Source organism: Sciurus carolinensis, chromosome 2 (genome assembly GCF_902686445.1).
Source record: "Sciurus carolinensis chromosome 2, mSciCar1.2, whole genome shotgun sequence".
NCBI classification, from domain to species: domain Eukaryota; kingdom Metazoa; phylum Chordata; class Mammalia; order Rodentia; family Sciuridae; genus Sciurus; species Sciurus carolinensis.
Genome location: NC_062214.1, coordinates 28,807,239 through 28,820,322, shown reverse-complemented (window position 1 = coordinate 28,820,322; position 13,084 = coordinate 28,807,239). Strand labels below are relative to the sequence as shown.

General features: G+C 37.5%; 1 protein-coding gene across 2 annotated transcripts in view; it reads left to right on the top strand.

Moving 5' to 3' along the window:
* The window catches only part of Dnaaf9 (dynein axonemal assembly factor 9), a 152,795-nt gene that overhangs the window by 35,449 nt on the left and 104,262 nt on the right, over nucleotides 1-13,084 (top strand). For both annotated transcript variants that reach the window (XM_047542050.1, XM_047542048.1), the window contains exon 7: nucleotides 2,904-2,981. In XM_047542050.1, coding sequence (XP_047398006.1) covers nucleotides 2,904-2,981 — 78 coding nt within the window. The remainder of the gene's footprint in view (nucleotides 1-2,903; nucleotides 2,982-13,084) is intronic.

The following is a 13,084-nucleotide window of genomic DNA, read 5'->3' as shown; positions in this document are numbered from 1 at the left end:
GAGTATATTGATACTTGTGTGTGAGGTAACTGCCCAAGGCTAAGGAAAAAAACTCATCTAAAATGATTCAAGAAAAGTGCCTGGGACTGGGGAGATAGCTCAGTCAGTAGAGTGCTTGCCTTGCAAGCACAAGGCCCTGGGTTCGATCCCCAGCACCCAAAAAAAAAAAAAGAAAAGTGCCTAATTTTTGCTCAGGATGGGAATAGTATCCCTTTTCACCACTGGAAAAACATAATTGATAATCACTGGGTAGAGTACTCAGGAAAGTTGGAGAATAATCATCCCAAGACTGAGCACTGCTTTACACCCTCCTAATAATTCATAAAAAATAAGACCCCAAAGAATCAACTTCAGAGCAAGGCACAAGAATGTTTATAGGAATACAAACAAGATACAATTCACAGTACCTGGCATCCAGAGATTATCAAGTTTAAAAGAAGTAGGGAAAACATGATTGATAATGAAACAGTCAGTCATCACAGTTTATCTAGAATTGGTCAGGGGTTATAGCTTAGTGGTAGAGTGCTTTCCTAACATGTGCTAGGCTTTGGGTTTAATCCCCAGCAATACAACAAATAAATAAAATAAAATTTACTTAGAATTGACAGAAATGTTAGAATTAGTAGACAAGGATGTCAAAGCAGTTATTATAACTATTCAAGAAATTATAGGAAAGATTAAGACACAGAGGATATAAAAAAGACCAGACTCAAATAGAACTTTTAGAGATAAAAAATGTAGTAGCTAAGCTAAAAATACATTAGCTGAGATTGGCTGCTACAGAAAAAGGGTTAATGAATTTGAAGCCTTAGTAGTAGAAACTATCCAAGGTGAAACAGATTAAAGAATTTAAAAAAAAAGTATCAGTCATGAGAACAGAATAAAGACTTGAAAAAAAAAATTTCCCACTTAATTCCTTCTTAGAAAGTTATTGAATAGTGTATGCCAGCATACAAGGTGGCCAATGAAGAAAAAGGAGAAAAGTAAGTCATGGAACCGACTCCATCATCTGAGAGCTCCAGAGGATAGTAAAGAGAAGATTCAAAGTGAATGTTGTAGCTATGCGAACTTGCACAACAGCTGCGCCAGAGTGAAGCTAGAAGAAAGAGAATTAATGGATTATTTTAGTTTAAGCCAGTGGTTCTCAGTTGAGGATGATTTTGCCCTCTCCTATCCCCAAACATTTGACAATGTTGGAAATTTTTTTGGTTTGACTTTGAGGAGAGGTGCTATTAGCAACCAGTGAATAGAGGCCACAGATGCTGCTCAGTGTCCTACACTACATAAGGGTGACTTCACACAGCAAAGAAATATCAGGCCTCGAATGTCAAAAGTATCACTATCGAGAAACCTTTGAATAAACAAATTGGGTAGAGAGTTATAAAAAGTTTAGGATTCATTTCTAAAAATTATCCAAGTGAAAACAATGAAGCTGTTGGGTTGGACAATATGGCGTACATCTATAATACCATCTATTTGGGAAGATGAGATGGGAGGATCATGAATTTGAGCACAGCTTGGGTAACAGAGAGACTGCCTCAAAAACAAAATCTGTTAGTACTTCTAAGAAAAATGTAAATAGGAGAAAAATAAAAATAAGAAAGCAAAAAGAAATGTAGTCTCACTCCAGGAATGGGAAGTTATACTCCCTGTATATATAATATGTCAAAACACATTCTACTTTCATGTATATCTAAAAAGAACAAAATAAATTACATTAAAAAAAGAAATGTAGTCTGTACTTAGCCTTCAATAAATAATATTTACAAGGTTTTTAGCGTCATAAACAATAATTAGCGGTGTAAACAAAAAAGCGGAATTATGATAGAAAGTAATGTTAAGAGTATGTGTGTGTACAGAAAAAAAGTGGGAATGGGTTGAGCATAGAAGAGCTGCATCTTTGCCATAAGTTAATATTTCATTCTAGATTGATAAGAAGTAGTGATAGAAACATAAATCAAAAGGTAGAGGTATGTACCAAACACCATCATGCCCACCCACAAGAATGGGGTCCTAACTGGGATAAGATATATTCTTTGCTGGTATAATTTTATCAAAATGGAATCCACTGTCATGTGTATTAAGAAGAACCAATAAAAAATAAATAAATTAAGAAAAAATGTCAAGGGGCTGGGATTGTAGCTCAGTGGTAGAGCATTTGCCTAGCATGTGTGAGGCACTGGTTTCTATTCTCAGCACCACATACAAATAAATAAATAAAATAAAGGTCCGTTGACAACTAAAAAAAGTGGTTGCTTCCGAGAAGTGAGTAGTAGTAGAGGTTTGTGAAAGGTCAGAATAGGGGATTAGAATTCTTTATTGCAAGCTTTTTATACTATTTGATATTTTAAACCATGGACATATTATTTTGATTAAAATTTTATTTTAAACAAAGGCAAAAGACTCGTAGTGAACATGTCTGTGTATGTGTGTGTGTTTTTGTGTATAAATATGTACCACGTTGAACAAAAAATGTTTCAAAGATCCTGAAAAAATAATTTCATTGAATGAGAAAGCATTTATTGAAATATATAGGTCATATTATAATTGATTAAAATTTTTGATTTATCATTTTAATTACACTGGGTATATACCAAGATAGTAATTTTCTTTTTTCTTTTGGTATTAGGGATTGAACCCAGGTGCTCTCTACCACTGAGCTACATCCCCTGTCCTTTTTATTTATTTTATTTTTTTACTTTGAGACAGGTGCTGAGGGTCTTGCAGAATTGCTAAGGCTGGCCTTGAACTTGCAATCTCCCTACCTCCTCCCAAGTTTCTGGAGTTTTAATTGCTTGCCACTGCTCCCTGCACCAAGATATTTATTTCTGAGCTTCAGAATAATTCTGATTGTCCTAATTAATTGACTTTAATTATTTTAATGTTTCTGCCTTTTGTTGCAGTTGCAGGATGTGAGTTTGAATCTTTGGAATGTCTACAGCAAGATGGATCCTGTGTCTCTGGAGAATTTGCTGTCAGAAGTAAGGAGCCAAATAGTATTTAACTTATTAGAGTACTGTCTTGAGCTTTTTGTTGGGGTTAGAAGGGAGTCTAGAAAAATAAATAGTACTTCTTCTACTGAGGAAACCTTGCCTGAGGCAAAACCAAAGCTTCCTACCTCTTTCAGGGTGTAAGTGTTCCTTAAAGACATTCTTTATATTTGACTGGACTTTAGTAAAATAACGCAGATGATATCTTTGGTGTCTTTTTTTTTGCAGCATGAAAAGACAAAAATGGGGTATGGCTTAAAGGAATCAAGGATTAAAGCAGAGGCAGCAGGCTTGTTCTGTAGAAGCTAGAGGGTAATATTTTTGGATTTGTGTGCTGTACATCTCTGTTGCAGCTGCTCAGCAAGGCCATTATAGCTTGAAAGAGCTGTAGACAATGCTTAAACAAATGGATGTGTCTGTTCCAAGGAAACCTTGTTTATAAAAATATGTGGCCCGCCTGTAGACTGTAATTGCCAACTCCTCAGACATTAATTGTTTATCTAAACTTTGAAAACTGTTTTCAGGGTGGGAAGAGCAATTTGCAATGAGAACTAACCCTGTAGGAATAGGTTTTATGATTAAGCAAGTAGTAGTCTCTTAGTGGATATGGGTGGATGTGCATTCTCATGGATTTTAGTATTCAGTATGTTTGACTTTTAAAAAAATTGGTCAGGGTTCACCTGCTGAATCTTATGATGTATCACTTAAATTTTGTACTGCTCATTTAGAATAGGGTTGAATAGAATGTGTTTAACATCATTTTAGATAACTAGCAGTAATTTTTTAAAAAGAGTACCTAAGACCAATGCACTAGGAGGGTGCATGAAGAAAATTAGAAAAATCTCTCTTTTATAACATAAGATATTCCAGGATCATCAATAATTTTCTCTGTCTCACACTTGGAACTTGCTGTTTCTCTAAGGGGCTACTTATTTTTATTTTTACTAATTTTATTATTATTTAGAATAATATTTAGAGACTATGAGCTGGGCACTGGATATAATTTATGCTACTGTGGGGACAATGGTTGTAGCTCCTTCAAGTAGGCAGAGTGAGGAAATAAGAAAAGGAAAAGACACAATTTCAAAAATTGTATTTCCACAGAATAATAGAAAATTTTGAATCTATACATCTAAAAAGTTGTACTGTTTCCCAGAGAAAATTGCCCTTGAATGATTAACACTGAGAAATATTTTAGTAAAGTTACTAGACTTCCTCCCACAAAACTCAACAACAGAGTGCTTTGGAAGCCAGATGCAGATAAAGGAGAAATTCAAGCTGGCCTTGGGTTTCTCCACAGCAGATAAAAAATGAAGTAATACCTAAAATAAAGTCCTCAAGGAAAAAATAATCTCCAAATTTTATATTGCGTTTCAACTGTAAAGGCACAAAACCTTTTGAACATACAAGCACTGAGACATATGGTTCTCAAGAGCTTCTGAAGAAACCAAATAGAACATAAATTTCAGCTAACCAAGCTATAACTGGAAAAGCTATAGCAAAAGGACTGGCAATGAGCATAGATAGATCTTTAATTATAGAACTGAAGCATTTTTGAGCATTATGATGGTACAATGCAATGTAAATGTATTAACCTTGCTTATAGGAATGATATAACTGAAAAACATTGATAGAAGAAAGAAGATAAGAGGTAGCGTGAGAATTATTTTTTTAATCTTTAATACCTGGAAGGTAGAATATCAAACAATGCCTTTTATTCATGAGTAATAGAATTTTAAGGGTTTTTAAAATAATTTTTTCCTTTCATGTGTTAAATGTCTTGGTTTTAGAAGTGAGAAAAAAATAAACACCTCCAGTTCTTCCCCTAGGAAAATGGCTGTTTCTGAATGGAGAATATCCCAAGTCAAGGAAATTAGCTAATATGGTCATCACAGAACTAATATATAAATCTTCCTACATTGACAGCCACAGTTGGGCACAGTTGGGAAATTATAGCTGTGTAGGGAAAAGGGCAAGCACGTCTCTTAAAGGAACCTTACAAACAATGCCTTTTAGAACCCCCAGAATCAAATAATAAGGATAAGAATATGTTTAACAGTTAAAGATAATAAATTGGATGGGTAAAGGAGAGGGGTAGGAAAAAATATGCTAATGTAAAGAGATAGGAAAACAAACTAAAGTTTTATCCTACTCTCAATTGCCACTCCACACAACACCTCTTATGCCAGATGTGTGGGGGGGATATTTTTCTGCACACCCAGTTCTGTAGTAGACACCAGCTGTGTATCCTTCAATTCAACTCAGTTCTGACATTGTCTACTTTGTATCAGATTCCACTGGTTAAGGAGTGTCTCAAAAGACTGTCCCATCCTCCACTTCAAATGCCAGTCACAAGTAGTAGGTTATTTGTCACCTGTACTTCTGACCCATCTATACATCAGGGGTTCCTACAAAATTCTCCTTAGGTTCAACTAATTTGCTAGAGTGACTCGCAGAACTCAAGGAAACACTTGACTTACATTTACTTGTTCATTATAACCGTGTTCAGCCCCAGGGCTGCAAATGTTCCACCATACCGTTTATAGATCCCCAAGGAAGGAACTTGGAGGACTCAATGGAGAGGGTTTGGACTGGCAGGATATGAAGGGCTGCACCATACCTACAAGCAGGGAGAAAATATATATATATATATGAAAGGATGTGTGCCCACTGCACAGGTGGATTTCTGCAGATGTTTTATGAGTGCATTCTTTTCTTTACAACCACAGTCATTGTTTTGAACCTCATTTGAAGATTGGAGTAAAGCTTCCCCACTCCATTTCCTTCATTATCACATTTTGTAGAATCCTTATCTCACTGCAAGTTTTCCTAGGCACTGAATAGTTTTTAACCCAACAAACTGATGTTACAAAGAATACAGATAAATAGTCAGTGGAGAAGATGCGTAGGGTGAGAGGCATTTGAGAGGGGGAACAGAGCTTCTGTACCCTTTCCAGAAACCTTCACATTTTCAACTTTCCAGAACTTGTCCAAACCCTTTCCTTTAGGTTTTTATGGAAGTTTTGTGAAGTAGGCATGGTTGATTTTATTCTTAGCTGTTGGTGGTTAGCTTAGCCTTTCCCCAAGTTTACAGGGTAGGACTGAAAGTTCCGATCCTCTAATTATGCTTTGGTCTTTGCCTCCAGAAGCTATCTGGAGTGCTTGGCCACTAGTCATCTCATTAGCATATAAAAGATAGTCATCACATTGGAGATTCCAAGGGCTTTAGGAAACTGGGAGGAAGACCAAATATATATTTTACAATAGCATAACCAATTTCATTTGGACATGGTCAGAGATTAGTAGATTAAGGAGATTGAGCATTAAAACTTTTACATTAGTTACCAGGTAGACAGTAGAACTGAGAAGCAATAATTTTTTAACAGCTTATTAAATTTTAAATGTTCTCTTAATTCTTAATGGAAAGTAAAGATAAAATTGAAATTGGAGAATTCAGAAAGTAGAATCATGAAAACACTCACATCAAAGTATGTGAAATGTACCAAAAGCAATGCTTAGAAGAAAACTTTAAATTAAAATAAATTAAGCAGTAAGTGAAATACTTAGGGGGAGAAAGAATAAGGGAAGAAGTAATTAACAGGAAAGATAATCTATAAAAAATTGACTTTTATGTAACAAAAAGTACCAATGAAATAATTTATGACTTGTGGATTTTGAGTCATGAAAAGTTAGGTAGTTTTTGGTAATTCCAGATTTGTAAAGAAAAAAAATTTTAAGTTTTCTTTATCTTATGTAATTATTGTGTTATTTAAAAAATATTTTTGGTACATAAGGAATTTATCATGGTAGGTAAGGCAGGGATATTACTTTACTTATTCCTATAACATTTATTGACTGCTTCTTTTTCCCAGTGATTTGAGTTGATGTCCTCTTTATACATTTAATTTCTATGTGTATCTGAGTGTACTTACATCTGGGCATTCTGTTTTGCTAATAGACCAGTATGATACTCTTAAATTATTTAGACTTTTAAAAAAGCCTTAATGTATTTGAGTGCTGGTCCCACTTCTATGTTTATTTTTTTCACTAAATTTAGCATCAGGTGATATAGCTTAAGACTGTTTTCATTGACATTTTGTTAAATTTACAAATTAATTTACACAATAATATGGTCCTTCTATTTGTAGAAAGGCTATTTTTTGGCTTTAGCGGTATTTTAATTTTAATTAATTTATTTTTTTTGGGGGGGGTGCTGGGGATTGAACCCAGGGCCTCGTGCTTGCAAGGTGAGCACTCTACCACCTGAGCTATCTCCCCAGCCCCCAATTTTAATTTTTAATAAGTCTTATATTTTTATTGACAAACATATTAATATAGTTTTTGTTACTGTTATATATGAAATCTTTTCTTCCATTAAATCTTCCAAAAGATTGAATATATGTAAACTACTGATTTTTGTATGTTGAGTGTGTACAGCTATCTCACTGTTTATAGTAGCTATTAATAAAATATCTTAAATCTAAAAATAAAAAAATAGAAAAGACAAAACTAATGAATTAGAAAACAGGAAATATTAGAATTCATAATTAAGCTCAAAGCTGATACTTTGAAATTGAGAACAATGAAATGTATAAAAACCATTAGCTCAGTTGTGCTAGGTTATTTATTTATTTTTTTGTAAGCGTCCTTTCCCTTCACGGCCTTAGTATAATTGACAGTGTATAGAGTATTATTTTCTGCTCTACTGGTTTTGGCTTTGGTCATATATCTTTGCTTTGACCAGTATAACGTAAATGGTCTGAGCAGAGGCTTTCAATATACTCATGTGGTTCCTCTTGCCCATTGCTATAACCAAAGGACCTGAAATCTAAAATAGCCAAAGAGAAAAGGCATATGAGAAATGGCATAGAAGGCAAAGGTTTCATGGGTGAATTCTATTAAAATCTTAAAATATAGTCCCAGAGATATTCAGAAGGAAAATCCAATCCTACTCTCAAAATATTTGAATTTAGGGCTAGGGTTATGGCTCAGCAGTAGAGTGCTTGCCTACCATGTGTGAGGCACTGGGTTTGATTCTCAGCACCACATAAAAAAATAAATAAAGGTATTGTGTCCATCTACAGCTAATATATATATATATATATATATATATATATATATATATATTTGAATTTAGTGATGAATTAATTTAAAGAATGTAGAGAAAGAACAACTTACTTTTACTTGACGTTAGCTATGATATCAAACCCCAACAAAAGTAACTAAAAAAAGAAAATTACAGATGAGTTTCATGTGAATATTGGTATCTTCCAGTGTCTGAGACCCATGTCTGCATACCCTACCCTGAATGTGAGGACACTGCAGGCCCCACGTGGAGGCTAGACATAGCACCATTGTTTGGAGAACCCTGCAAGTGTTTCTGGAGTCATTGGAGAGGGCCCTCTCAAGACAGCATCTTTAATTGTGCCTGGAATAACAGTGACATCATATAGCTGAAGAAGCAGCAGTGACTGTATTTAAGGCCCTTTCCTGTTTTTCTGACTTGCCATAAGCTTCATATTCTTAGACGATGTTAAGAAGGGCAAAGAAGCCCTTTTAATATTTGATTGTGGACTTCACATCTATCCTGAGGTTTAAAGGCCAAGAGCCAGACTTAATTTTATTTAAAAACAATAAAGTAAGATGTTAACTTTCTCTAGAAGTACTCAGGATTATTTCTCAGAGGAGTAGCTGCTGCAGTAATGGTGGGAAAATAAGAGTTAAGGGAATAACCCTTTCTGTGAATGCTAAGGATTGTTTCTTAGGACTCATGTGGGATCAGGGATTTTCCAAATAGAGGAGGAGTTGTTGTGAACATGCTAGGCACAGGGAAGGAACCCATCTAAAAGCCTCAGAATCATTCCCTTTTGCACATTGAGAGGTGCTCTTCAAATGTGACTGCCTTGGCTCTTGCCTAGTCCTTAAGCCATCCCTTGCCTGACTCAGGGATGGTGCCGTGAGTATGGATTTTGAGCCACCCAAGACCTGCCTCTGCTGGATGCCAGCCTAGGGCTGAGTTCTATCTGAAGTTCAGAGTCCTTGCCTACTGGCTAAGGGCCAAGGCATACTGTCATGTTCTTTGGGTTTTCAAACTGTTGTTGCATATCTCACCTTGAGATTTGTCCTTGAAGAGTCTAAGCAGATAGACTTTCCATCAAACTAACTGGTTCCACTTACCAGCACAGAATCCATTTCTACAAATGCCTTGTGTGCTGGGGGAAAGTTAGAGAATGATGTGTCCAGTGAAAAGCACACTGGCTCTAGGTGTCTTGTCTCTGGATATATTTCCACCATTACTGCTTGTTAGTGTTGCATCCTCAGGCAGGTTTCTATACTGCTGTGTGCCTCATCTATAAATGGACATAGAGAAGTACACAAGGTTCAAATCCCCAGTACTGCAAAAAAAAAAAAAAAAAAAAAAAAAAAAGAGAGAGAGAGAGAGAGAAATACACGAGGATATTAAGGCAATTAAAAGGGACAATATTAAAAAAAAGGGAGGTTTTCAAGATGGCAGACTAGAGGGCAGCTGCATTTCATGTTGCTCCAGGACGCAGGATTCAAAAGAGGAGATAGTGAGAGACTTGGGACCAACTCAAAGCCGCCGGGTGAGTCTCTCCCGTTGGGGAGGCGTCCTGGATGGGGCGGTAGCCCCGGAACGCAGGGAACTTTGTGAAGTAGAGTTGCTCGGTGAGACACCCCTCCCACCCCCCACTCCTGCTGGAGCGGTAAACACGGACAACTGGGATCATTGTAGAGGAGGCGGCTCAGCACAGCGCTTGGACTCGGAGCAACCACTGGGGCTCCAGGCGGCTGCCTGAGGAGGAGCTGCGTGGCGAGCTGTTTGGACTTAGAGCGATCGCTTCTGAACACCGGGGGGTTGCCTGGAGGAAGAGGAGAAGCGCAGTGGGTCGCTTGGTCTAGGAGTGACTGCATCAGAGCCACAGGCAATTGCCAGAGGAGGAGGCGAGTGGTGAGTTGTTTGGACTCAAAAGCAACCGCTCCTGAACACAGGTGGCCTGCCTGGAGGAGGAGTGCAGTGGGTCACTTGGTCTCCGAGCCACCACTCCTGAACACCCGGGGGGCTACCCCGAGGAGGAGGAGGAACAGGGCGGGGAACTGGGACTCGGAGTGACTGCGGTTGGCGGGAGGAGGAGACGCGAAGTGAGTTGCTTGGATTCCTAGTGACTGCGTCGGAACACCGGGCGGCTGTCCGGAGGAAGAGGTGTGTGGCGGGTCTCTGGGTCTCGGAGCTATTGTACGGGGCTCCAGGTGGCGGCTCAGAGGAGGGGCCACATAACCAGGCGATTAGGTGCAGAGCAGGGTCCCAGGATCTAGGCGGCTTCTTGGCGGAAGAGCCACACAGAGACACGCCTAGGGGCGGAGCGAAGTTTCCAGGACTGTGGGCAGATTCTCTGAGGAGAGGCAGCCTAAGGAGACTCGTCTGCGAAGGGTGAGGCTCCCAGGCCCAGGAGGTAGGTCTGGGCCCCTGGGAATGTTGCAGAGGAAGACAGCCCAGCCCAGGCGGTAGTTGTAGATTGAGGGGAACCTCTAGGAGGGGAACTGACCAGCGAGACCTCCCCACCGGGTGAGTCTTCCCTGCCGGGTGAGGTTTTCCCACAAGGACAGAGACACAGGCACAAACAAGCCTTGCCTCAGCCCGCAACCTAGTTCCCCTTTGGATGACCATTGGTCAACAAGTGGAGGCACCTCTGCCCACTAGCAGGGAATATACCCCACCTTGTGGAGCACCGCATTATCAACTTCCTCCAAGACTGCAGGCTACTGAAGGATAAGAGGGGATATACTAGCAATCTTCAGGGACATTATAAGCTGATAGAGGAAATCTGCAATATCTTAATGACCCACTGATTCCTGAACAATATGAGAAAACAAGGGAAGAAAATGCCCCAAACAAATCTAGATGTTACATCAATAAAATCCAATGACAGCATGGCAGAAGAAATGACAGAAAGGGAGTTCAGAATGTACATGATTAAAATGATTAGGGAAGCAAATGATAAGATGAAAGAGCAAATGCAGGCATTGAATGATCGCACCAATCGACAGTTAACAGAGCAAATTCAGGAAGCAAAAGATCATTTCAATAAAGAGTTAGAGATATTGAAAAAAAAACAAACAGAAATCCTTGAAATGAAGGAAACAATAAACCAAATTAAGAACTCCATAGAAAGCATAACCAATAGGATAGAACAGCTGGAAGACAGAACTTCAGATATTGAAGACAAAATATTTAACCTCGAAAACAAAGTTGAACAAACAGAGAAGATGGTAAGAAATCATGAACAGAATCTCCAAGAACTATGGGATATCATGAAAAGGCCAAATTTGAGAATTATTGGGATTGAGGAAGGCTTAGATAAACAAACCAAAGGAATGAACAATCTATTCAATGAAATAATATCAGAAAATTTCCCAAATCTGAAGAATGAAATGGAAAATCAAGTCCAAGAGGCTTATAGGACTCCAAATACACAAAATTACAACAGACCCACACCAAGGCACATTATAATGAAAATACCTAACATACAAAATAAAGACAGAATATTAAAGGCTGTGAGAGAAAAGAACCAAATTACATTCAGGGGGAAACCAATACGGATGTCAGCAGATTTTTCAATCCAGACCCTAAAAGCTAGAAGGGCCTGGAACAACATTTTTCAGGCTCTGAAAGAAAATGGATGCCAACCAAGAATCTTATACCCAGCAAAACTTACCTTCAAATTTGACAATGAAATAAAATCATTCCATGATAAACAAAAGCTAAAAGAATTTACAAAAAGAAAGCCAGCATTACAGAATATTCTCAGCAAAATATTTCATGAGGAAGAGATAAAAAACAAAGAAGCATATCAGCAAAGGGAGGAATTATCCTAAAGGAACTGTCAAATAAAGGAGGAACCAAGATGTGTCAAAAATTTTAAATATGAACCAAATGACAGGGAATACAAATCATATCTCAGTAATAACCCTGAATGTTAATGGCCTGAATTCATCAATCAAAAGACATAGACTGTCGGATTGGATTAAAAAGAAAGATCCAACAATATGTTGCCTGCAAGAGACTCACCTCATAGAAAGAGATACCCATAGACTAAAGGTGAAAGGATGGGGAAAAACATACCATGCACATGGACTCAGCAAAAAAACTGGAGTATCCATCCTCATTTCAGATAATGTGGACTTCAAGCCAATGTTAGTCAGAACGGATAAAGAAGGATATTTCATACTGCTTAAGGGAAGCATAAATCAGCAAGATATAACAATCATAAACATCTATGCCCCAAACAGTGGCTCATCCATGTATGTTAAACAAATCCTTCTCAATTTTAGAAACCAAATAGACCATAACACAATAATACTAGGTGATTTTAACACACCTCTCTCACCACTGGACAGATCTTCCAAACAAAAATTGAACAAAGAAACCATAGATCTCAATAACACAATCAATAATTTAGACTTAACAGACATTTATAGAATATACCATCCAACCAAGAGCGAATACACTTTCTTCTCAGCAGCACATGGATCCTTTTCTAAAATAGACCATATATTATGCCACAAAGCTAATGTCAGCAAATACAAGAAGATAGAGACACTACCTTGTATTCTATCAGATCATAATGGATTGAAGTTAGAAATAAATGAAAGAGTAAAAAACAGAAACTACTCCAACACCTGGAGATTAAACAATATGCTATTATATGATGAATGGATAACAGAGGATATTAGGAAGGAAATTAAAAAATTCTTAGAGGTAAACGTGAACAAAGAAACATCATATCAAAATCTCTGGGACACTATGAAAGCGGTACTTAGAGGAAGATTTATTTCATGGAGTGCATTTAATAAAAGAAGTAAAACTCAAAAAATAAATGACCTAACACTACCGCTCAAAGCCCTAGAAAAAGAAGAACAAACCAATACCAAAAGTAGTAGAAGACAGGAAATAGTTAAACTCAGAGCTGAAATCAACGAAATTGAAACAAAAGAAACAATACAAAAAATTGACAAAATAAATAGTTGGTTCTTCGAAAAAATAAACAAAATTGATAAACCTTTAGCCACACTAA